Below are 23867 nucleotides of genomic sequence, written 5' to 3' on the forward strand. Positions count from 1 at the left end.
ATCACCACTGCCAGTGTCGCCTGCGATGTTTGACTATCTATTGGTTGCTGCTTGATGTTTGGCTCTGCCCTGCACACTCTTAAGTGTGCCACATTCTCCCCTACTTGCATCGCAGTTGTCTTGAGATGCATTGTGTCCATATACAGTGCCCTTTCATGAAAGGAAAAGATCCAAGCGAAGCTCATCCAAGATACCCAAGATCCCGAACGCTGCGAGACCACTTTATGTCCACTGCGAAGGCTCACATTCCGTCCTCGCCACGTCAGCATGAAGACCTGTAGAGAAACTTGTGAATGACCAACTTCCACCCGATAAAGAACTTTCCGTTTGTCCAACCATCCATGAAAAAACATTGCAAACCTGTGAACATTCTAGAAAATGGTTGAGCAAAACTCTGCTATCCAAACTCTAGACACTAATTGTGAGGATTACTGGTATTACTTAGTATTTCATCCACTATCTGTGTATTTAAGACTGAAACTGAAAGTAGACTTGAACACAGATGTTTGATTGATTGATTGAAATTGTGATACAACAGGCTCCTTATATAGGAGTTCAAGAGACACGAATGAAAAGACACATCCCATGACCAATAGTCATGACTCTAGGCGAAGAGACACATCCTTTGGACGAGTAGCTGCAACCATTGGGTGAAGAGTTGCAACCCTAGAGCGAAGGGGTGTGACCAGTCGTCGAAGGAGTGTGGCTCTTGATGAAGAGGCATGTCTCTAGAGCGAATAGTCGTGACCATCCAAGTGTAGGGGTCCTCTGTAATCATGTCACTTCAGTATCTGTAATCATAAGGAGACTGTGTATAATGAACTAAGTCACAATCGTGACATTCCCTCCCATTTAAAATAAAACCCAGGGGTAGTTGTTGAGACTCTGGAAGAAGGGAAATGATTGAATTGCTTCTGCATCCAAAGCTCTAGCTGCTAGATCCCATGTCATGGCATTATTGTTGACCATAACAATCTTGCATATACCAAACTGAATATTAACTGCATCTGCAACTTGTCTCATCTTTACCAAAAGCATGAGAATCATATCTGTAACTTGAATAGAACTTTTGTTAATATCATTGGTAACTTCGAGCTTTGTCCAAGAAAAGATTGAATCTTTATCTGCTTCAAGTGAAACTATTGGTAAATTATCTGATTGTGTCACCACGCTTTCCGGCTGAGAGGCGACAACCACCTGGTGGATGTCTGAAAGGGATTCCACTGATTTTTCTAGAACACAAAAGTCTTCAAGTGTTGTCGTAGGTTGAGAAGAAATATCTTCCATATGCTTTTCTATGCTCAGAAAGTTATTCTCGGGACAAGTTATGTCCAAAGATTCATTTGCACCACTGAAGGTAAGGACTGGAGTCTTCATTTTTGAAGAATCATCATTCACCACGGCGTCCGGTATCTGGTCAGAGGCAAAGACTCCGTTTTGCACAGGCGGTGACGAGGCTATTGCTTCTGCCTGGGTCACGGCAAGAAAAGGGGTTGTGGACATTGTATTTGTCACACATGTACCAGAATCTTCTGAATCTTCAGCTTTCTTAGCAGGTATTAAGGCTTCCAATGTAGAAGGGGGAGGTTGAGGTTTTTTGCGCCTCTTAGACCTCTCAAGGATCCTCTTGTACAACATGAGAATGAGTAAGTCTTCAACACTGCCACCAAGAGCTTGCAAGGACTTGAATGTAGGGCATTGCTCGCGAGGGGAAACTTGTCCAACGTCGCGGCGTTCACGACCGAGTACTCGACTAGGGTCGGACACACGTGCCACTAAGTAAGCCCATCTTGATATGGCTGATTTCTTTCCGAGATGTGATCCTTTGGAAGCTTCATGTTGCTGCTTCTGTTGCTGATGATTCCAATGAGAAGTTGGTTGCTTAGAACTGTAACATTTCCAAGAATATCCATGCTGAGGCTTGCGTTGCTCGCACGAAGATACTTTGTGTCTGGTTGTCTCTGAAGAACCATGCTTAGGGTGAGAGAATTTTTGTTGAGAAACATGTTGAAGCTCATCGATACGAGCTTTTGGTTGTTGATGGAACATGGCTTCAAACCGCTGGAATGCAGCTTGTTGCTGTGAATGTCATAATAAATAGTTTTGCTGGAGAAGAAGCACCAAGGTCGTAGTCGTCAAGCCGCGGAAAACACCATCATAGACCGCAAGAGCCTAGCAATGAAGAAGGCTGCTTTTGAGGAAGGGAGGCGGCAGCAAGTTGGCGCACAGAAGACCAAGGTAGGCGCCATTTCGTAGGAACCCGTAAGTGTATGGGTTTTTTTTTTGAAAAGACGCTGGTCGGCTATGTTCGCTTCCTCTTTTTTTTTTTTTTTAATGTGCTGGTCGGCTGGCGGGCTTCCTTGCGCCGGCGCTGGCCGTTAGGTGTTGGCTGCTTTACGTGGTTGGTAGAGCCACGTGTAATAAGGCTTAATTGTAAGCCTTTAGTTATAAGGCGTTGTTATTATTTTTTTTGTGTAAAGGTGACGGGCACGTCGCCGTGAATCGATGCGCCGCTTCGAAGAGTCTCGCCGACTGGATTGCGCCGCGTTGAAGAGCACCGGCAGCGACTAAACGAGGAGAAGGTGCTCGTCGGCAGTGAGGGCTCCAGGCCGACAACTGGCAGCGAACGAGGCGAAGAGGGGGGGGCTCCATATTCAGCAGCGAAGGGCGCCATTTGTGAACGCTTATCACCACCAGTCAGCAGGGAGGGAGGGTAGTCCGGAAATACAGCAGGGGTTCCTCTCTGCTATACACACAATGCGTGTGTATGGGTGTGAGACCTTGTGTTCTTGTCTACATTACTTTGAGCAAGGATTCACGCCAAGTCCACCATCGCTCTGCTTCTTCTATACAACACCGGGTAGGGGAGTAGAGCGGAGAGGGTGAGAGGCTCACAACCGTAGGCCCGGGAAAAATTTTTGCTCTGATACCACTGTGAGGATTACTGTTATTACTTAGTATTTCATCCACTATCTGTTAAGACTAAAACTGAAAGTAGACTTGAACACAGATGTTTGATTGATTGATTGAAATTGTGATACAACAGGCTCCTTATATAGGAGTTCAAGAGACAAGAATGAAAAGACACATCCCATGACCAATAGTCATGACTCTAGGCGAAGAGACACATCCTTTGGACGAGTAGCTGCAACCATTGGGTGAAGAGTTGCAGCCCTAGAGCGAAGGGGTGTGACCAGTCGTCGAAGGAGTGTGGCTCTTGATGAAGAGGCATGTCTCTAGAGCGAATAGTCGTGACCATCCAAGTGTAGGGGTCCTCTGTAATCATGTCACTTCAGTATCTGTAATCATAAGGAGACTGTGTATAATGAACTAAGTCACAATCGTGACACTAATACATCGGTTTAGATGGAGTACAAGAACTGCTTGCATCGGCTCCAAAAAGCAAAACCAAGAACAATACTCCTTAGACACACTGCACCAAATCTGTATCCATTGGTATTACTCGGCACTTGTACTTCTAAATCATGCATGCCCTGTGGAGCATACTTACATCCGTTGATACACCGAAGTCAAAACCTCAATTGTTGTCGATACAGTCTCCAAGAAATTTGTGTGTTGTGAAGATACACCAACTGGGCCATGCTCCCAAGACGAAGACAAATTTGATGGCAATGTCCTCTTGTGGTGCCTTCATGACATCAGACACTGAAGATACTGAATGACCCCAAAAGCGACCACCCTTGAGGTCACAGATTCTCCACTGAGTGCAAATGGCAACTGTGAAGACTCTCCCTCAGAGACCTCCCTAAAAACTTCGTCTGTTCGTACCTATGGCTTGATGCAATGAAGCACCTTGGCATATGCACAACCAGAGAAATGAAAAAAGTTGAGACGCGCACATATGCATCTCCTTCTTCACACTCATCCTCCGGTTTCGAAGAAGCCGCCTCCTCCGATTGCTCCTCTGGTTCTAAAGAAGCCTCCTCCTCGGATTGCTCCTCTAAGGTCCTCGGACAATCTCTTGCGATGTGCTAGATGGATTTACAATAAAAGCACTGTCCGACAGCTATCTTGGTGTCAAGAGTGAGGCGAGTCACCAATGCTCCCCACTTGTCTTTTCCTTACCATCATTGGCCCTTGACTGGCTACCCTTGTCTTTGCCTTTCTGCTGCCCATGTTGAGTCCCAGACTTGGAACTCTCCCGCATCTCGAGAGTTACAGCAAGACGAACTGCATTTGAAAGATCACGGGGATGATGTGCATGAACGCTTGCGTGCAAAGATGGTTTCAACTTTCAAACCATCCACAAATCGCTCAACTTGCTCCGACCGTTGGATGGTCCTTGGGAGCAGCAGCAATGTTAAATCTGCAACAATGTGATGAGCTATGGTGGATCAAATGCAAGAATCAACATGATTAACAAAGAGATTAGACGATGATTAAGACGTGATTAGTGAGCAATTAACTGATAGCTTAATGTAGGCATGGATAATCAAAAACCAGCAAATTCTCATTAGGCCAATGCCTCAATTTATAGAGTTTACATCCAAGCATCTAATCCCACTGATCTCTCGTTGATTCACTCTATCTCTTTTGCTTGATTCTCTCCACCTCTTCCCAGAATATCTCCACACATCCTAAATCTTCTCATGCTACCCTTTATTCTCTCCCAGTAGATATCTCTCACCTTTTCACAGCTTCTCACTCATTTACAGTTTCTCTTTTACAGCCTCTTGCTAAGGGCTTGTTCTCATACACACCCTATTCACTTGTATATTTCAACACCTCCCCTCAAGTGAATAATTCTAGCACACCTGGACCCTATACCAAGTTTCCCTCTTACTTGGTAGCCCGCGACCAGTGACTTAAGTCCCTAAACTTGTAGTCCTTGACACTCTCTCTCTCTATGTATCCAAGGCTACTACAAGTGCCCGTGACCTTGACTAAAGTGCTCACACATACATATACCACATGGCCTACATCATCGGTGGCTCAGAGGTGGTTCTCTCTCTCTCTCTCTCTCTCTCTCTCTCTCTCTCTCAGAAAAGATGATCTGACTCCACTTTGTTAGGAGTCTCCATGAAGTTCGCCGATGTCGTTCCTTCTCCACTAGGTTTGCTGTAGCAGTCTCTTGCCATGTGTCCTGGCTTCCCACAGTTGTAGCAAGTGAAGGTTCTTCCTCCTACTCTTCCTCGTCCTCGTCCTCGTGAGAATCCTCCTCGGGTGTAGAGCTCCTTCTATCTCGTGCAGCTTCAATTTAGGTACATTCTTTAAGGTTGCTACAATGTTTTCATATTCACCTTTGTCCACACTCTTCAGAAGCACTACTAGTGCCTCATCATCTTCTACCTTCTTGCCAATGGCTGCCAGTTGTTGCTTAATGCTTTTATATTTGTTCAAGTGTGTGATTAAAGGTTCACTTTCCTTCATATCAAGTTTGCAGAATTGCATCAATAGATTTATCTTTGAATTTTTTGCTTGAGTGCCGAATAATTTATCGAGTTCATCCCATGCATCTTTTGCCCATTGTATCCCTGTGATGTGATGAATGATTTCATCATTTAAACTGAGTGCGATAAGTCCTAATGCTTTCTCATTCTTACTCTTTCACTCATTTTTCCCACTCACCTCTAGGCATTCATCTCTTCCCTTAACTAGCTCCCACGGATTTTTCCTCATGAGCAAATACATGGTTTTTGCTTGCCATGTATAAAACTGCTCCCCATTAAATTTGGCTATCTCTTGTATCGTGCTCATGATGATGTGAAGGGGGTCTTACCTCTTGATCCAATTTCAAGATTCAAGGGCAGTGTCCACTCTTTTACAACTCAATCTGGTGTTTAGGTGATGATTACAATAGATTTATCAGCATAAATTCACCAGAAATTACATAAAGCCAAGGGTAACAAATCTGTACTGAATGGTTGGAGTATCAAACAATCTCCGAATTGTAATCTGAAGTTATAGGGATCTGTATCAGATACCCAATGGTTAATTTGAACCCTCAATTGCACCAAAATATAGTGATTAGTGTTGATTAATCACTGATTAGCAAAATAATCCTCTGTTTTGTGTGCAGAAAACAGAGGTTGCGGGGAGGCCAGATCTGGGACCTTAGAGTTCAAATGAGCTCAACTCCTTTCAAAGTCATCAATAGCAGTTAGTCTAGTAGAGGATTAAGCCAAGAAACACAAGATTTGACCAAACATTGAATGCTTAATCTCTGTTTTACCAAAGTCACCTGCATATTTGATACAGAGCTTGATTCCACTTCTCCTTGAGGAATTTCACAAATCTGACATCACCAGCATGTAGAGCATCCTTGAAAACCCCTGGGACCAAGAGGAATTAGATCAATTGCTTTTGGTGTTGAGAAGATCTTAGTTTAGCTTCAGAAAGAAGGCGCTTGAAAAATCGCGAAAATCTGCAGCTGTAGCTGGCGGTTTGACGATTTGAGTAGATAGGCTGGTGCGTGGGGAGTATGGCTAGATGTGGCTAGAAGGGTTTGGGCTAATGTTATGGCAAGAGGGAGATCAAGCCCCTCCACCAGCTGGGGGTACAGAGGTCCTATTCACTTGTATATTTCAACAAGCAAAAGCTTCTAGCAACGACGAGTGAGATAGTCGGTTATTGATTCGCCATGTTGCTGCATAAAATGCTCCGAGCGTTTCTTCGATTCATACTCGTAATCTATGGGAATAAACTGCTTCAAGACCGCCTTCTGCGGTAGTCATCTCAACGAGTCACTGATTGGTGCCTAAGGTGGTCTTCCCACCACAAGAGAGTAGCACCTATCAAAGCCATACACACCAAATAGAGCTGAAAATTATCTGAACCACCGGCAATCATCTTGCGGGCCCAATTGGCGACGACTTCTTCGTCCATCTTCTTGTTGAACTTGGGAGGCTTCAAAAGCTTCAATAATTGAGCTTGTTCCTCATGAGGCATGGAGGAAGAACCCGGCAAACTAGTAGTCCCCCAACGTTGAACCGGTAAAGGTGAGTGGGAAATGTTCGAAGAATCCGATGGAGAGGGACTTCGTGAGGGAGACCGCCAGTGATGAGAATGACGTCTCTCCGGCCGACTACGCACATGCGTAGAATGATGATGCCAGATTGGGAGTGAAGTGCATCCAGGACATCCTTGCGTGCATCCAAAGTAGTGAAAAATCCTCCTCCATAAAGTTTTGCCACTTCGTCCAACACTTGCTCCGAAGCACGGGTCCTTGTAGATTCCAGATTTGGAATACTAGGTGCTCGAGGTGTTGACTCTTATCTTGTCGAGACGGGTACATATAGCATCTGAAACCGGCCTCTGATAGAAAACCAGAGTGCGGTAGACTAGCAGTCACCCGTCCACTTGTAGTCTAGATGTGAAAACAAAACAGATTGGAGCTAGAGTGCCCAAATCTGAATACAAAGCGACACCTGTTGGCCCCAAAGCTTGGCGCCCCTTGCGGTATTTCTTTATTCAATTATAATAATATGAATGGCTGAGTACAAAAAAAATCAGCCAAGAGTTTACACCTGTATGTCCAATCTGACGGCCCACAAAACCTTCTTAGCACAGAGGATCTATGCACACAGATCTGTGTTCCACAATAACACACTGGGCCTCCCTCTGATCAGCCAAGACCACTAAGCAGGGCAGCCATGAGCATACATCTGGCATAACTCAAGTGCATGATACATCATCTCAGCTCATATATACATATGCTGGCCAAACTCTGTTTCAACCCTTGTCAATCTGCCATACCCCTCCTCTCACAAGGGGCCAGATAACTCATCTGCAACAGACATCAAGCAGTAGAAAGAGAGATAGATGAACAGAAACGGAGCTTACCAAATTCAGCTCGTGAAACAGCACTGGAGGAAGCAATGGTACCAATCTGTACTTGCAGGCACTTGTTTCCACAACCCTGCTTCACACATGTGCTTGTACTTGTCTGTACCTTCCTCCTTGTGTTCACCTCTATGCTGTCTTTGAATTTACAGATCTGAAAAACAGTCCCGTACCCGTCTTTACTACCTCGGGATACGTGCCAGGAGTTGTACTTGCACACGCAGCCTGCTGTCCACACTTGTACTCGTCTGGATCTGCGTAATCAGGCCTGTCCAGCAACCTGTCCAACGCCGCCTGCAGCTGTACTTGCTGTACTTGACTGTCCGTACACTGTACGGCAGTCGTACAGTGTTGTACTGCTGTTGTACCTGCTGGTACAGCCTGACCAGACCCTGTGTGCAGCAGAAATCCTTGCAGCAACTCCTATGCGCAGCCAGCAACAGAAGAGAGAGAGGGTACTTGCAGCAGATCTGGCCGTACAGTGCTGTACGGCTGGTTTGCACTCAGAAAAACAGCAGCAGCAGCACGACTTCTCCAACGACCCTTCTCTTCTTCTTTTCCACGCTTGAGAACATGCGCATGAAAGCTCCACGACTCTCTTCCCCAAAAGCTAGAGAGAGGGAGAGGAGAGAGAAACACTCACTCCAAAAGTGGAGTGGCCCTCCTCCCCAAAATAATCCCTAGGGCCCCAAACTTTAAAAGTCCCTAGGGGCCACTAAGGCCTAGGGGCAAACTTTATAAACATTAAAAGTTTAATGTTCTAGTTCCCCCCTTCACACCTAGGGATGTCCACACATCTTAAACTCTGTCCGGGCACCCCCCATGTGAATCATAAAATATTCTGACTCTGCAACCACCATGCCCACACTTGTGCTGTTCCATTTTCACAGGGCCATGACAGCCTCCATTTGAGCCGTCTGCACGTCCATGGATGCCTTCATGTTGAGAAGCAAATCAATGAGTTGTGACTCCATGACAAATATCAAGTGATCAAGGACCATGTGAGGAATTCAGCCCTGCGCAATGAGGTAAGGGGTCTGTGGGGCAGGAAGCACAATATACCCCAATTAAGTTATTAACCTAGGTGCAATGAAGAGAACCCAAATATTCATTTTCCCCAAACTTGAACTTGTGCACGCTTGGAATCTACCTTCTCTACCCTATCCAAGCAATCAATGCACACGAGTGCCAGAAAAGAAAAGAAATTTGTAGGCTCCCTAGGCTCTGATACCAACTGTAGAACACTTGTGTCTATGCACTAGGATTTTCAAGAGAAAGGAGAGCGCGGTGGAATCACACATACAGCACACACAAGAGTCCTAAACTACTGCTCCGTGTCATGTGCAAGAAAGAAGTAATACAACTCAAATTCAAGTTCAAGATGTGGCTGAGAATGAAGACATGAAATCACAGCCGTGTGACCTACTGTACACCCCTGGCTAGCATTTCACCTACAAAGAAACGCTCTGACATCGAGGAAAGTAGATGAATATGATGATTTGGCTACCCACGTATATATACGCACCAATGCTCCTAGTCAGACAATAGTACTGCTGCCGGGCCAGCTACACCAGCTGCCACGTCATCAGTGCCCCTCATCACTGCCACGTCATCATTGCCACATGTCACCTGCACAGTTCGAGTGCCTGTTGGCTGCTATCTGATGTCTAGCTCTACCTTGCATACTCAAGAAGGTGTGTCACACCGTGTATCCCTCAAACGTGGTCTATTGCTTCCCACAACTACATTCTCTCCCACTGCTCATAGCTGCTTGAAAAGCTCAATTTGGTCTGTAATTCTGTATGTAATTTATTTTTTGATAGCTAACTTGTCATTGCTCTCCAATTTGTCAAAACTTAACAAGTTATTGCATGAGTTGAACATGTTTTCTCTCTGCAGTCTTTCCTCTGGTTTTGTAGGAGGCTCCTGAAAGGTTGATCTCATAACAAGGCAAGTTTGGGAAGAACCATTACAGGCTTACAAAGTGCATTTAAGGCTTGCCTCCGGAAAAATGGACTTGCAGTCACCTCCAGGACGTTACTTTCAAACGTGGGTTGGCAACAGTTTTGGGGTGGCAGAAGCTTCCACAAGTACAGAAAGAGAGGCTAATGATGAGAGTAGGGTGAGCTATTATTTCCTTTTTGTTTATGATTAGTCAGGCCTACCCATTCCTCTCTTTCCTAAGAACAGCCAGACTGGGCTTAAAGCTTGTGTGCATATGCTTCATCTGCAGAAGCATGATAAGGTTGATATGTTGATAGCATCGGCTCCTTCAGATCGTGAACATGCAAAGCTAACAGACTCTAAGGTAGATGAATTCCAGTCAAGGTCTAGGTTTTCCATTGTTTTGGGTGTGCATAGCCTATCCAAGCTTTGACATTTTAAATTTTATGTTGTATTTTATAGCTAATAATATAGGAAAAAATAGCCAAACTTAATGATGCATTTGAAAATCTAGAGGATGCACATCTTATCCAGCTTATTTTGTATCCATACACAGGTTCTTAGGCGACTAGCTCAAAATCGTGAGGCGGCCCGCAAAAGCCGGTTAAGGAAAAAGGTACCTCTTTAAGACTCTCAACTCTTTCTTATTGTGTTTTATGGTAGTTTTGTGGCTCTGAAGTGAATCCACTTTTTTGCTCAGGCTTATGTCCAACAATTGGAGACAAGCCGTGTGAAACTCAATCAGCTTGAACAAGAACTCGATCGTCTGAGACAACAGGTAGGAGGAGCTGTCTTTGCAGATTTGAAGTACAACCTGTCTACAAAGTGGTCATGAAATTTTCGCTGTGGGTCACAGGGATTTCATGCTGGAGGCTCCTCCAGGGGAGACCAGAGTCATCCAGGTATGATGGTGAGGGTACAGGTTCCTATTGGCTACTAATCAGTTCTACTTGGTCATTTATCCATTTTACACTTAATCTTTTCAAACTTCAATGAAATTTTGATTTAGCAAAGATCTAAACTTGATTAGGTTCTTGGTCCTTTATCCATTTTACACTTAATCTTTTCAAACTTCAATGAAATTTTGATTTGATACTCTCTAGCAAAGATCTAAACTTGATTAGGTCTATGGTTTTTTAGGCAGGTATGGCTTCTGTCATTGTATTAGTAAAACCAAATCTCTCTCTCTTTATATATATTTTTAAATATCATCTGTCTGCCTATCTATCTGACCTCGTGTGCTTAAACCTTGACATGGGCAATCTCTGCCTTTTTTAACTGTATTTTACTGCCTTTGTTAATGCTGATTTCAATCTAAACCTACTTTTTGCTCATAATTGGCAAGCCAACATTTGTTCTAAGAACTTGTGGCCCTGCTCTTTTCTTTCATTTCTGGCTGGAATTTTTGCTAATTGTTAAGCAAAGTTGCTCCTAAGTCTAATTGAGATCATCGTATGCTTTTCCAAACTCCCTTAGCCATATCTATCCAGGTTAATCCCAATGTTTCGACAAAGAAATTGCATCCAATATGCAAAAATTAGATGTATGCACCCTCCAAGTGATGTTTGTTAACATTCTGCTATTCCACTTTGATACTCTACCATGAGCTACAGCTGATTTTTGCTAAGAGATTCCTATCAAGAATCTCAGCAATTATGCCAAGACTTTTTGTCTGGCATGTGTCACCATTTGGCCATCCAAATGCTTTGTGGTATGTTATTGTTGGCTGTTTTGCAACGATTATGGTGATGATGGTCTGAAACAATTTCTCCAATGGCAGTGTTTGACTTTATGTGAAATGTGAAATGGATCTAAGCACCACCGCTAGTCTTTGGGCATAAGCCCTACACACACGCAAACTCCTTTGCAGAGAGGAATTATAGGACGCTCCACTATTTGACAAAGCCAGTGCCACAATATGCAGTTCACATAATTGCTTCCATCTGACTAGGTTCCTATCATTTGACATGTGAGACAGGGCAATAGAATGGCAGTATCTCAAAGAGGTGCGAGGTGTGCTCCACAGGTGTGCATGAGACTGAACAGCATAACTTTCTGGAATACCCATGTTTTGCAACTGTTTGCATGTATCCTTGAGGGAACTGTCACCATCCATACTTTTCTTTCACAAAAAGGGGAAGACCAATGCCATTGGAGACTTATCAAGAAGGTGTTAAAACACTGATATGTTACAGGACTGAGTATTTTACCTCTTTTTCCTAAGCATTGTAATTATGTTTCAAACCTGTTTAGCATTCACTAATCATGTTTACATCTCTCCAGTTTCTTGTGTTTGTGTGGCCATTTATGGATCTGAGTGTCCAGGATCCCAGTTTCTCGTGCCTGTTTTATGGCCAGTTTGTGGATCCGTGTCTGGGATCCCTGTTTATAGCCAGTGTGTGGATCTGAGTGCCCGGGATCCTAGTTCCGTGCTTTCCAATGTGCCAAGTTTGTGCCCTGAAATGCCAGTTTTGTATTTGTTCCATATCCGGGAGATTTGCTCATAACAAAGTGCAATTTGCATGCTTGAAACTGTTTTCGTGTGACCCGACAAAAACGGCATCAATGGGCCCTTTAATTCCATTCACAACCCTTGTTGTAGCTGCTTATTAATAATCTGCGTTAGTAGGTGCCAAAAAAGATACCCAATATAGAAGATAAAATCCTCTTAAAATACCCATCACGGGAGAAAATCCTCCTTAGTTGTGCCTGTCCCAGCGCCTACATCATTGAGTTCCATAATCCTCATTAAGATCACCTATTTTGCTTTGTCTGTTCATATCCAAACTTGGGCTTGACTTTTCTCTGCTGCAGTTTCCATTGCGTCTTTGCAGTTACATTGCCCAACTTCACTAGCATCACACATGGGTAATGGTGAGAGCTGTTGCCTTCTCACAGAGGCCATGCTTTCTCCCCTCTTGAAGAGGTACAATGGAAGAAAGCAGCCGAAAATCACCCTCAAGAAACTATGGTTAGAATTTAACCTGAGAGGGCTTTCAATACCCAGAAAGATTACTGTGGCACTGCCTTGAAGATAGTCATGAAATCCCACACTACGACTGATGGGGCCATGCTTAATAATGTACCTCACCTTACAGACTGGCTTCCCAATTTGCAGGTAACCCCACACGGCCATCTTCTGTAGGCCCTGTACCAGCCTTACATATAAAGAAAGAAGGGCTTGCCTTGCCTGCTATGAATGTTCAGTTCACGGGCTTGGGATGCCTACCCGTGAACTGTAACTTGGTTGAACACAATGCTAATCAATACACTTAAATACACTAAGATTCGATGGACACTTGCTCAAAATACAAGAAGTAAATTGCTGAATTGACAAGAGACACACAATGAGCCGGAACGGCCGACCCCTCCCTCAAATAAAGTATATTAATCTTGGGAGAATCAAGTACATAGTGTCATGGGCATTTCTGACGAAATTTCCATACCAATGCATATGAATACAGTATTGCAAACAAGTGGTTGTCGATGTAGACTTGCAATCCACACTACCCTCTCAAGTGCCCATGTTCCCTACCATCTGCTCTCTATTGTTCCACCAACACATGGTAGCAACAATCTGCAAGAGAGCACGTAGGACAAGAGAACACTACACAGGGTATGTGATCTTGTAATCCGGTTCCTTCCTCCTGCTACTTGCTCCAATATTTAAGCATAAAAGCTTACCAATAGCAAGTAGAGTCGATGACAGCGGAAGTCTTCACGATGGAAGTCCTTGGAGTGTTGAGATCTTTGATTTGTCGCCTTTGTTTGTGACAAAAGTCTTCAAGAGGAAGAAGGGAACCTTGGGAAAGCTTCCCCTATGGTTCAACTTGAGAAAGGAAGGCTGAAATTAGGCTTTCCAGCAAAAAGACCAGAAATTACGGCAAAAATGAGAGCTGTTTTGCTGAATTTCAGCTCATTGGGAGTGAGTAGGAGAGTGATTAGCACTTGGAAACACTCTTGGAAGCTTGAAAAACACCCTAGCAAGTTGGGTATGGCTATGGAGAGCTTGGAAATGGAGAGAAATGGTGGAAAAACAGAGTTTTCAGCCTCCAAAAATCTTCATGAAGAGAAAACACGAATTTTCTCTTAATAAGTAAGTGAATTGGGGTCCAATCAGGTGAAGGTGCCCATTTATGAGTAAAAGGGGAGGATCAGGTCTTGGACATTGAGTCTTGTCCGCCTCGGGACTTCAGTGAGTGTGAACTTGGAAGTGGTCATAATTTATAAGTGACTTTTGGGTGCCCAAACTTTAATGAAGTGGGAACGCACTCACTTATAAATATTGGCTAAGTCCTAAGGGCTATTTGAGCCTAGATTGGGTAATACTTACTACCTGTTCACATGCCACACAACCATGTCAGCAGACAGTTTCACACGCACGGTTCACGGGCGGGCGTCTCCTTACTCGAAACTACACATTGGTCAAGCAAGCATGAAAACAGCATGCAATTTTAATTGCAAGCAAGCACATAAAGATGCTATGCAATGCAGCATTGGTATGGACAATCCCCGTTCATGAGACTATACCAAAATAGACGTGCTCCAGGCAAGTACACGAGGTACCAGACCCAATGGAACACCAATCCATCAAGCATTTTCGGGCATGTACACGGAGGCACAAGTCCCAACGGAAAGCCAAGTCTATAGTATCACATGAGTGGCATCAATCCCCGGCATAAACAACTGCCATGGACACTAGTCCAATGTACATACATGATAAGAAAGCACAGGTGGACCAATTGGGTGGCCAAATGGTGACATCCCCCCCCGGCTTCTAAACAGTTGTTCGCAACTGAAAAGCATCCAAATATGTCTGAAGCACATGTGGGCAATCTTTGAAGAACTCTTCATCTATCTATTTAGCATCAATGGAAAGATAGTTCCTAAACTTCACAAGGTAACGCCTCACAACTTTGCCTGCAGCAAGCTTGTGTTCCTTGTGATACACAATCTACTCTGGCTGCAAGATCTCCTCCAGCTCATCCACTTCTGGTGGATCCTCAATGACCATTTCACTGGGCTCTGGCCCTACATACTTGCGAAGGAGACTCACATGAAAAGCATTGTGTATGTGCCAATGACTAGGTAATGCCAATTTGAAAGCCACTTCATTGATCTTCTCGATCACTCGAAAAGGCCCATAGTACTTGGTTGCAAGCTTAGGATATGCATCCTCTATGCCAGGCCTCTTTGCAAGTCTTGCTTTCTCAAATTTCAGCAATACCCAATCATTCTCTCTAACATCCAATTGCCTTCTATGCTTGTCAGCAGCCTTTTTATGCTTGTCTTGTGACCTTGCAATGGCTGTCCGCACATGAGCAAAAGCAATATCCAAGTCTCTTACATACTCATCAGCTGCTGCAAATATCTCATTCTTTGTGCGAAGGATGGGTGGCAAAACCACCTTACCATAAACAATCTCAAATGGGGCCTTTCCCGTAGATGCATGCACCGTGTTGTTGTATACAAATTCCACAAGCGGTAAGTACTTCTCCCAAGAAGACTTCTGATCCGCCACATAACATTTCAAGAGATCCAACACGGCTGAATTTGCAGCCTCACTTTGCCCATCCGTGTGAGGGTGATAAGCTGATGAGAAGTCCAATTTGGTGCCCATATTATCAAATAAGGGCCGCCAAAAGAGACTTGTAGTCTTGGGATCTCTATCCCCCACAATGGACTTCGGCATTCCATGATGTTTGAACACTTGTGCAAGATATATTTTAACCATATGCTCAGCTTTGATGGTCTTTTTGACCGGCAAGAAATGAGCTTGCTTGCTAAACGTGTCCACAATTGTCCAAATTGCATCATTACCCTGTTGGGTACGTGGCAAGTCCATAATGAAATCCATTGTAATACTTTCCCATGGCTGCGTGGGAATAAGCAATGGCTGAAGCAAACCTAGTGCCTTTTGCTTATCAAATTTGACTTTTTGACAGGTGATACATGCACGTACATGTGCCTCTATGTCCTTTCGCATACCTGGCCAAAAGAAATACCGCTCAATCATGTGCGTAGTAGGCATTATGTCTCTATGACCAGCATATGGAGGAGCATGGCACTCATCCAAAACCTTTTGCCTCATGTCAGACACCACACATAGGCAATTATCTTTCATGAGATAACCCTCTTTGATCACATATGAGGCATGTGCATGACCAGTCATCAAATCAGCCCAAATAGTGGCAAAATTAGCATCCGTATGATACAAATCACGCATGGTAGACAAGTCCCCATGAGAGGCAACCGAGATAGCTGCTACATACGGCTTTCGTGACAATGCATCGGCCACTACATTCTTCTTTCCTGGGGTGTGCAAGATCTGAAAATGAAACATAGAGAGAAAATTGGCCATCCTCATATGCTTCTCTGACAACTTAGTTTGAGTAAGAAAATACCTCAAACTCTGGTGATCTGTCTTCACAGTGAAATCAGCCCCAAGAAGGTAATGTTTCCATATAGTAAGTGCATGAGCCACGGCATGTCCCTCTTGATTAAGGGCAGCTCCTGTGCAATTTCCAGATGCATCACATTCCACACAAAAAGGCTTTTGCAAATCCGGAATGATCAACATTGGACCATGAGTAGTTGCATCTTTCAATTTGAGGAATGCATCTCTCTCTACATTAGTCCATTTGAACAAGGCCTTCTTCTTTGTCAAATCATGTAAAGGAGAAGCAATCCATGCTGAGTGCCGAATGAACATGCGTTAGGAAGAGCATAATCCAAGAAAACTACGGATCTCATGTACCGAACTCAATTCGGGCCAATTCCGAATTGCATCAATCTTTGCAGGATCCATCCGCACCCCATCTTTGGACACAATATGCCCAAGATAATGTATCTCTGACAAGAAGAACTCACTCTTCTTTGCATTTATGAAGAGTTTATGCTTATGGAGCTCTTCAAAAACAATAGCCAAATGAGCTTTATGCTCTTCTTTGGTCTTCGAGAAGACTAGGATGTCATCAAAGAAGACACCTGTAAATTTCATGTACCCACGGAATATGCGATCCATCATTCTATTGAATGTAGCCGGGGCATTTGTAAGACCAAAAGGCATAACAAGATACTCATAAAGCCCAATTGCTGTCCTGAAAGCAGTTTTGTGTACATCCTCAAACACTACACGCACTTGATGATACTCACTCTTGAGATCAATTCGGCTAAAGCATGCCGATCCATCCAACTTATCAAGGATGTCGTCTATGCGTGGAATTGGAAACCGATTCTTGATTGGTAAGCTTATTCAAAGCTCTATAATCCACACACATATGAAAGGATCCATCCTTCTTTTGAACCAAGAGGACGGGTGAACAATATGGGGAAGAGCTTGGCTGAACCAAACCCTTCTCAAGAAGCTCATTCACTTGCTTCATGATCTTCTCTTTTTGGGATGCACTTACACGATAGGCTGGCCTATTAGGTGGTGAGCTACCCGGCACAAGATCGATGCAACGATCTTCTGGTCGTACAGGTGGTAACTCATTTGGTAACTCATCAGCAAAACAATCATTGTGCTCTTGCAAAAATTTCAGCCTATCATTACTAAGAGTGTTCACATGTATATTATTTTCCTCAACATGATCTCGTACAAAAATCAAGTACGCAAAAACACTCTTTTTCATTACTTTCTTAATTTGTACATGAGATACAAGGGGAATGGTATCACCCTCTTCACCAGCATCAATTACATGTTCTCGGCCTTTATGCATGAAGGTGATCCTGTTGGTCTTGTAAGCCTTGCACGGATCAATACGTGTATGCCAAGGCTTTCCAAGCAATACATCACAGCCATTCAAAGGCGCCACAAGAAAATCCTCATGATCCACATAGCCTTGAATTTGTATGCACAACTTGCCAAAAATAGGCATGACCTGCACTTCTCTACCAACAAAGGCAGCCCCTGGTTTAATTTGAGGACCTATGTCCTCCACTTCAATACCCAAAGCAGCTGCCATCTGTGTGGATATGAAATTTTCAGATTCACAATCATCAAACATGAACAAAGCGGGCTGATCTTTGAGCTGTCCTCAAGCTTTACATACAACCCTATCTTTGCTATCATGTGAAGTGTTGCCCTGCACATCCGGAACCATATACACATTAGGCTTTGATGCATTTGCATTATCACGCTTCTTCTTGTTTGGGCATGCCTTTGCAATATGCTCGGTGCTACCACAAGTAAAGCATTTCCCCTCACTCATATATTGCTTTTTCTGTTCCGGAGTGAGACCATAGTTTCTTAGTTTGAAGGGATGCTTCTTGGTAGTGTTATTTTGAGCCTTTGAACCATTTTTATCTTGGTTTTGGTCCTTTTTAGGTGGTTGTCCATCATTTTGCAGGTTTTGGACAGCCCTCTCTTTGCCTTGAAATGAGGGTTTAGCCTTATTGGATCGACTCAATTTAAGTTCCAATTGCTCGGTGGCGGTGGCGGTGGCGGCGGCGGCTGCGATTAATTGGTGTAAAGTATGACCAGGATACATTTGTAGTCCCGCTTTGTACACGGGTTGCAATCCCGATTGAAACCTTCTCTTCCTTTCCGCCTCGGTGACATGCATAAATGGAGACACCTCCAAAAGTACTTTCCAAAACTTTTGTATATATGCATTTACCGATTCCCCCTCATTTTGCTCTACCCAATCCCACTTCATTGTTATCTCATTCAATGCATTGGGAGGCAAGAATTGAGCATAGAACCTCTCCTTGAACTCTTCCCATGATCTAACAGGATTCGGTGAGAGCTTCTCCGTGAGCCACCATGGGCAGCAATGCCTTTCATGAACATGCTTACATGCCGGATCATGGATTTCTGAGTGAAATCCTCATCACTGAAAGCAATATCAAACTGGACAATAAAAGCAAGTGTCTTTGATGCATCATATTCCCCATGATATGTGTCAAACTTCACAAATTTGTCTCCGGCTTTGAAGTTAGGAGACTTTGATGCATGTGTGTGCATCTCAACATGTTTTCCCCATGTTTGTCCATTGGGAAAGTCCCTGTGACTGGCATCATTTTTGGACCAAAAGGTGATGCATAAGGCATAGATACATGTGCCCTGTAAGCATGAGGCATGGCTGGCCCACTCGAAGGCATGAGTGGTATGAGAGATACGTGGAATACCTGCACCAATAGAAAATTGCAGCCCATGTTGCATGTGTTGTGCATGCACATTTTCAGCCGGCAATGGCATTTGACATACATTTTGACCACTGCCATAAACATTGTATTCTTCACGGGCTACATAAGGTATTCCTGCATGGCGTGAAGTCACTAATTTGTTCCTCTCCCATAGCATGGAGATTCATCCTCTTAGACATAAGTTCTTGTTCGGGCACTTGTGGGGATTCCAAGACATGTGGGATGGTTGCCTTTTCTGCATAGGCATCCTCAGTACGAGCCAAGTATGCACGTGCTGCATCCCTCAGTTGCATGTGCAACTCTTGAACAATCATTGCCATTGCATGATCCATATAAGATTCGGCTTTCTTAGCCTTCAAACGGTCATGTACCAATGGATCCTCGCGGCGATAGAGATTCAATTCTTCTTGTTGTGCATGGAGAAGAGCTTGCATACGAGTAAGTTCAACCCTCAAGACTATGGACTCTTCTTCATGCATCTTCTCTTTGCCACGGGACGGCTGTCCCACATATTCATGTTTCCTATTGTGCACCACATGAGTTTGCTCATCCTGTAAAGCATTGGAGGCATGCATTTCATTGTCCCTGCCTCTTGTATTAGCATCTCCAACATTCATTATATGGCTGTCCATAATGTTCTTAGTGTAGAGATAGCTAGTGTTCACGGTGATCGTCTCTCACGATAGAAGTGAAAGAGAACCGTATGCTCTGATACCAATGTAACTTGGTTGAACACAATGCTAATCAATACACTTGAATACACAATGTAACTTGGTTGAATACAATGCTAATCAATACACTTGAATACACTAAGATTTGATGGACACTTGCTCAAAATACAAGAAGTAAATTGCTGAATTGACAAGAGACACACAATGAGTCGGAACGGTCGACCCCTCTCTTAAATAAAGTATATTAATCTTGGGAGAATCAAGTACATAGTGTCATGGGCATTTCTGACCAGATTTCCATACCAATGCATATGAATATAGTATTGCAAACAAGTGGTTGTCGATGTAGACTTGCAACCCACACTACCCTCTCAAGTGCCCATGTTCCCTACCATTTGCTCTCTATTGTTCCACCAACACATGGTAGCAACAATCTGCAAGAGAGCACGTAGGATAAGAGAACACTACACAGGGTATGTGATCTTGTAATCCGGTTCCTCCCTCTTGCTACTTGCTCCCATATTTAAGCATAAAAGCTTACCAATAGCAAGCAGAGTCGATGACAGTGGAAGTCTTCGCGATGGAAGTCCTTGGAGTGTTGAGATCTTTGATTTGTCGCCTTTTTTCGCGACAAAAGTCTTCAAGAGGGTGAAGGGAACCTTGGGAAAGCTTCCCCTATGGTTCAACTTGAGAAAGGAAGGCTGAAATTAGGGTTTTCAGCAAAAAGACCAGAAATTACAGCAAAAATGAGAGCTGTTTTGTTGAATTTCAGTTCATTGGGAGTGAGTAGGAGAGTGATTAGCACTTGGAAACACTCTTGGAAGCTTGAAAAACACCCTAGCAAGTTAGGTATGGCTATGGAGAGCTTGGAAATGGAGATAAATGGTAGAAAAACAGAGTTTTCAGCCTCCAAAAATCTTCATGAAGAGAAAACACGAATTTTCTCTTAATAAGTAAGTGAATTGGGGTCCAATCAGGTGAAGGTGCCCATTTATGAGTAAAAGGGGAGGATCAGGTCCTGGACATTGAGTCTTGTCCGCCTCCGGATTTCAGTGAGTGTGAACTTGGAAGCGGTCATAATTTATAAGTGACTTTTGGGCACCCAAACTTTAAAGAAGTGGGAACGCACTCACTTATAAATATTGGCTAAGTCCTAAGGACTATTTGAGTCTAGATTGGATAATACTAACTACCTGTTCACATGCCACACAACCATGTCAGCAGATAGTTTCACACCCACGGTTCACGGGCGGGCGTCCCCTTACCCGGAACTACACATTGGTCAAGCAAGCATAAAAATAGCATGCAATTTCAATTTATCAAGCAATTGTGGTGGTGATAGAGCATTTTTAGCCAAGGACAAGGAAAAGCAACAAGCTTAAAGCATGGAGGTCGCCAACCCTCTTCTGGGGGTGATTCGTTTGAAAAAGGGAATGCTAGCAAGCCCAAAAAGAAGGGAAAATGTTACTACTTCATAATCATGGCTGCTTCATAAATAAATGTGGAAAGCTGATGACAAAAGAGAAGAAGAAAGATACAGGTAATGCAGTAGCTGACACCGGTGTTCAGCAACCAGATCAATGAACCAATCAACTTCCGGTAGTGCGAGGCATCAACTGGCTCACAAGGATCAGTAACGGTTAACTTTGTGTTCGGGTCCATCGTCGAAGTAATAGGCTTGCAGTTCTCCATCCCAAAGGCCTCAAGCAACTCATGAACATACCGCTGCTGAGAGACGAAAAACCCCCTCTGGGTCTGCCAGATCTCCAATCCCAAAAAGAAGTGGAGTAAGCCTAAGTCGGTCATCTTAAACTCCTTTGACAAGGCAGTCTTCGTCACTCTAATGTGCTCCACATGACCGCCGATGAGAATGAGATGATCCACATAAAGGATGATAAGCGTGACCATGCCGCGTTCCCGAAAGAGATACAGGTTCGGATCTGCAACCGATCTCTGAAATCCAGTCCGAATAAAGAAGGAATCAATCTTCTGATTCCAAGCCCTGGGAGCCTGCTTAAGACCATACAAGGCCTTACGTAACCTGTAAACCATCCCTTCAGATACTGGAACAATAAAGCCTGGAGGCTACTCAACGTACACCTCCTCCTACAGGTCACCATTAAGGAACGCAGATTTTACATCCATTTGATACACGGGCCACCTCTGAGAAGAAGCAAGGGCAAGAACGAATCATCAGACTCCTCTGGATCTCCAAGAAGTGGCGGCTCCTCGACAGTGGATACTGGAACATGCTCATCAAAGACCACATCCCGGCTGACAACAATCTTGTTCCTGTCTGGATCATACAACCTGTATCCCTTGGAAAGAGAATTATACCCCACAAATACAAGCTTGCGTTCGACAACTCCATTCTTCGAAGGCAATCCAGTATTGGCCAGTTCCCTTTTGATGCCATGATCTGCACAAAATCTGAGAAATACAGTCGAGGAGAATTCACCTCCTTTATCAGCCCTGAGAGTCTTGACCTGAAATCCAGACTGTTTCTCCACCATCACGTGCCAATCCTTGAACCGTGCAAAAGCTTGGTTCTTCTGGGAAAGAAAGTAGACCCACGTGAATCTGGTACAATCATCAACAAGCAGCATAAAATAGAGAGATCCTCCCAAAGATGGTATCTGCTGAGGTCCACACAAGTCAGTGTGAATCAACTCCAATGGTTTCGAAGCCCATTTGGAAGCCTGCTTCGGAAAGGATTCCCTGTGCTGCTTACCACGTATGCAAGAGCTGCAACGCCCTTGCCTACTACCAACATCTGGCAAGCCAACCACCATCTGGTCTCGGAAAGCTCGCCTCAAAGCATCCACATTTAAGTGGCCAAAACGGAAGTGCCACAAATCTCCGACCTGAGAACCTGTCAACGAGGAGAGTGCAGAGAGCTTGTAGATACCATTCTCCACACCGCCTTCCCAAACAACGTGGCCAGTCTCACGGTCCCTTAGAGCAACTGAATGCTCCTCAAATTCCACCCGAAAGCCAGTCTTGCATACTTCATGCACTGACAGAAGATGAAAACCCAGAGCAGGGACATAAGAACACGGGAAGCATGCTTGCCCCCCTTGCCGTCGGGAATAATCTCCATCCGGCCCTCATTATGTATCGGAATAGTGGAATTATCGCCAATAAAGATTCGACCTGACTGCCGTTTTAGATCCAGAAAGAAGTCACGGGATGGAGTCATGTGCCTGGAAGCATCACTGTCAAGAATCCATTCCCGGGTATCCTTCGCGGTGAAGCCAACTGCCTCCTCGCTCGAAGATGATGAAGCATCGGAGTCCACCATCTCTAAGTGCACAAATGCCGGAGTCTTTGCAACTGAGGCTGAGGAATCAGCACTCTTCCCTGTCCGCTTAGGGCACTTCCTCCAATAGTGGCCTTTCTCGCCACAATCATTACAGGATCTTTCGGCCTTCAGCTTCTCTCGTTCTGAATTAGGCTTCTTCTCATCAGAAGACTTCTCCGGTGAAGCCTTCCCTTTGCCCTTGTTGTTATTCCGGCCTTTCGACCGTTGGCCAGTTAAGGCCTCCGAACCTCCGTTGTGAGGAGGGTTCGTGAAACGTTCCTCCTGGTCCAAGACCATTGGCACAAGCTCCTCCCAGGTAATGGTGCTGAGCCTGCCACTCGTAATCAACGAGGAATAGAAAGCAGAATACTGAGCAGCCAAGTGGGACAGCAAAGTGATGGCCATGTCTTCAGATGATATCTCTTTCCCAGCTTGTAGGACTTCCTGCTGAAGGGCCTGTAGCTTGTTAATGTGTTCCCGCATCGTCGAAGACTTTGTAGGGTTCATAACCCGCATCTGCACTTCCAAGGAGATCCGTTTCATGGGTGATACCCTGTTATACAAAGAAGCCAAGTGCTCCCATATGCCTCTCGCCAGCGTCATGTGCTTCACATGATTGATCACTTGTGGTGTGCAGTTGAGGAAAATAAATGACCGGACCCTGGCGTTGACACGATCCCACATGTGTGCCTGTGCCTCTCGGTCCTTCCTCATCGACAGTAACTCCCCTTCCTCTGCTTCTGGCCGTGGAACCCCGATGATGATAAAATCAGCAAGGTCATATGACTCCAGCACTGACTCCATCATGACCTTCCAGATGCCGTAATTGGACCCGTCCAACTGTCGATCCACTGGGAACGTGGGGAGAGTCGGAATCTTCACGTGCTTCTCAGCCATCTCTAGTAAATCTGCCATCACGGGGAGTAACTTGAAAGGGTGGGTGGGTGGGAAAAAAAAATCCCTGTAAAACCTGCAAGTGGCTGTCCAGCCCCTTTGGC

At 44.4% G+C, this 23867-nt stretch overlaps 1 protein-coding gene across 1 annotated transcript in view; it reads left to right on the top strand.

Moving 5' to 3' along the window:
* The window catches only part of LOC147627502 (transcription factor TGA2.2-like), a 36758-nt gene that overhangs the window by 2308 nt on the left and 10583 nt on the right, over positions 1-23867 (top strand). Inside the window, exons 2-6 of the mRNA XM_086814412.1 lie at positions 9703-9925; positions 10037-10111; positions 10304-10363; positions 10448-10525; positions 10604-10649. Of these exons, the coding sequence (XP_086670538.1) occupies positions 9815-9925; positions 10037-10111; positions 10304-10363; positions 10448-10525; positions 10604-10649 (370 nt within the window). The 5' untranslated portion in view covers positions 9703-9814. The remainder of the gene's footprint in view (positions 1-9702; positions 9926-10036; positions 10112-10303; positions 10364-10447; positions 10526-10603; positions 10650-23867) is intronic.

This window comes from Cibotium barometz, chromosome 20 (genome assembly GCF_041138505.1).
Source record: "Cibotium barometz isolate CiBa-2024 chromosome 20, ASM4113850v1, whole genome shotgun sequence".
Lineage (NCBI taxonomy): Eukaryota > Viridiplantae > Streptophyta > Polypodiopsida > Cyatheales > Cibotiaceae > Cibotium > Cibotium barometz.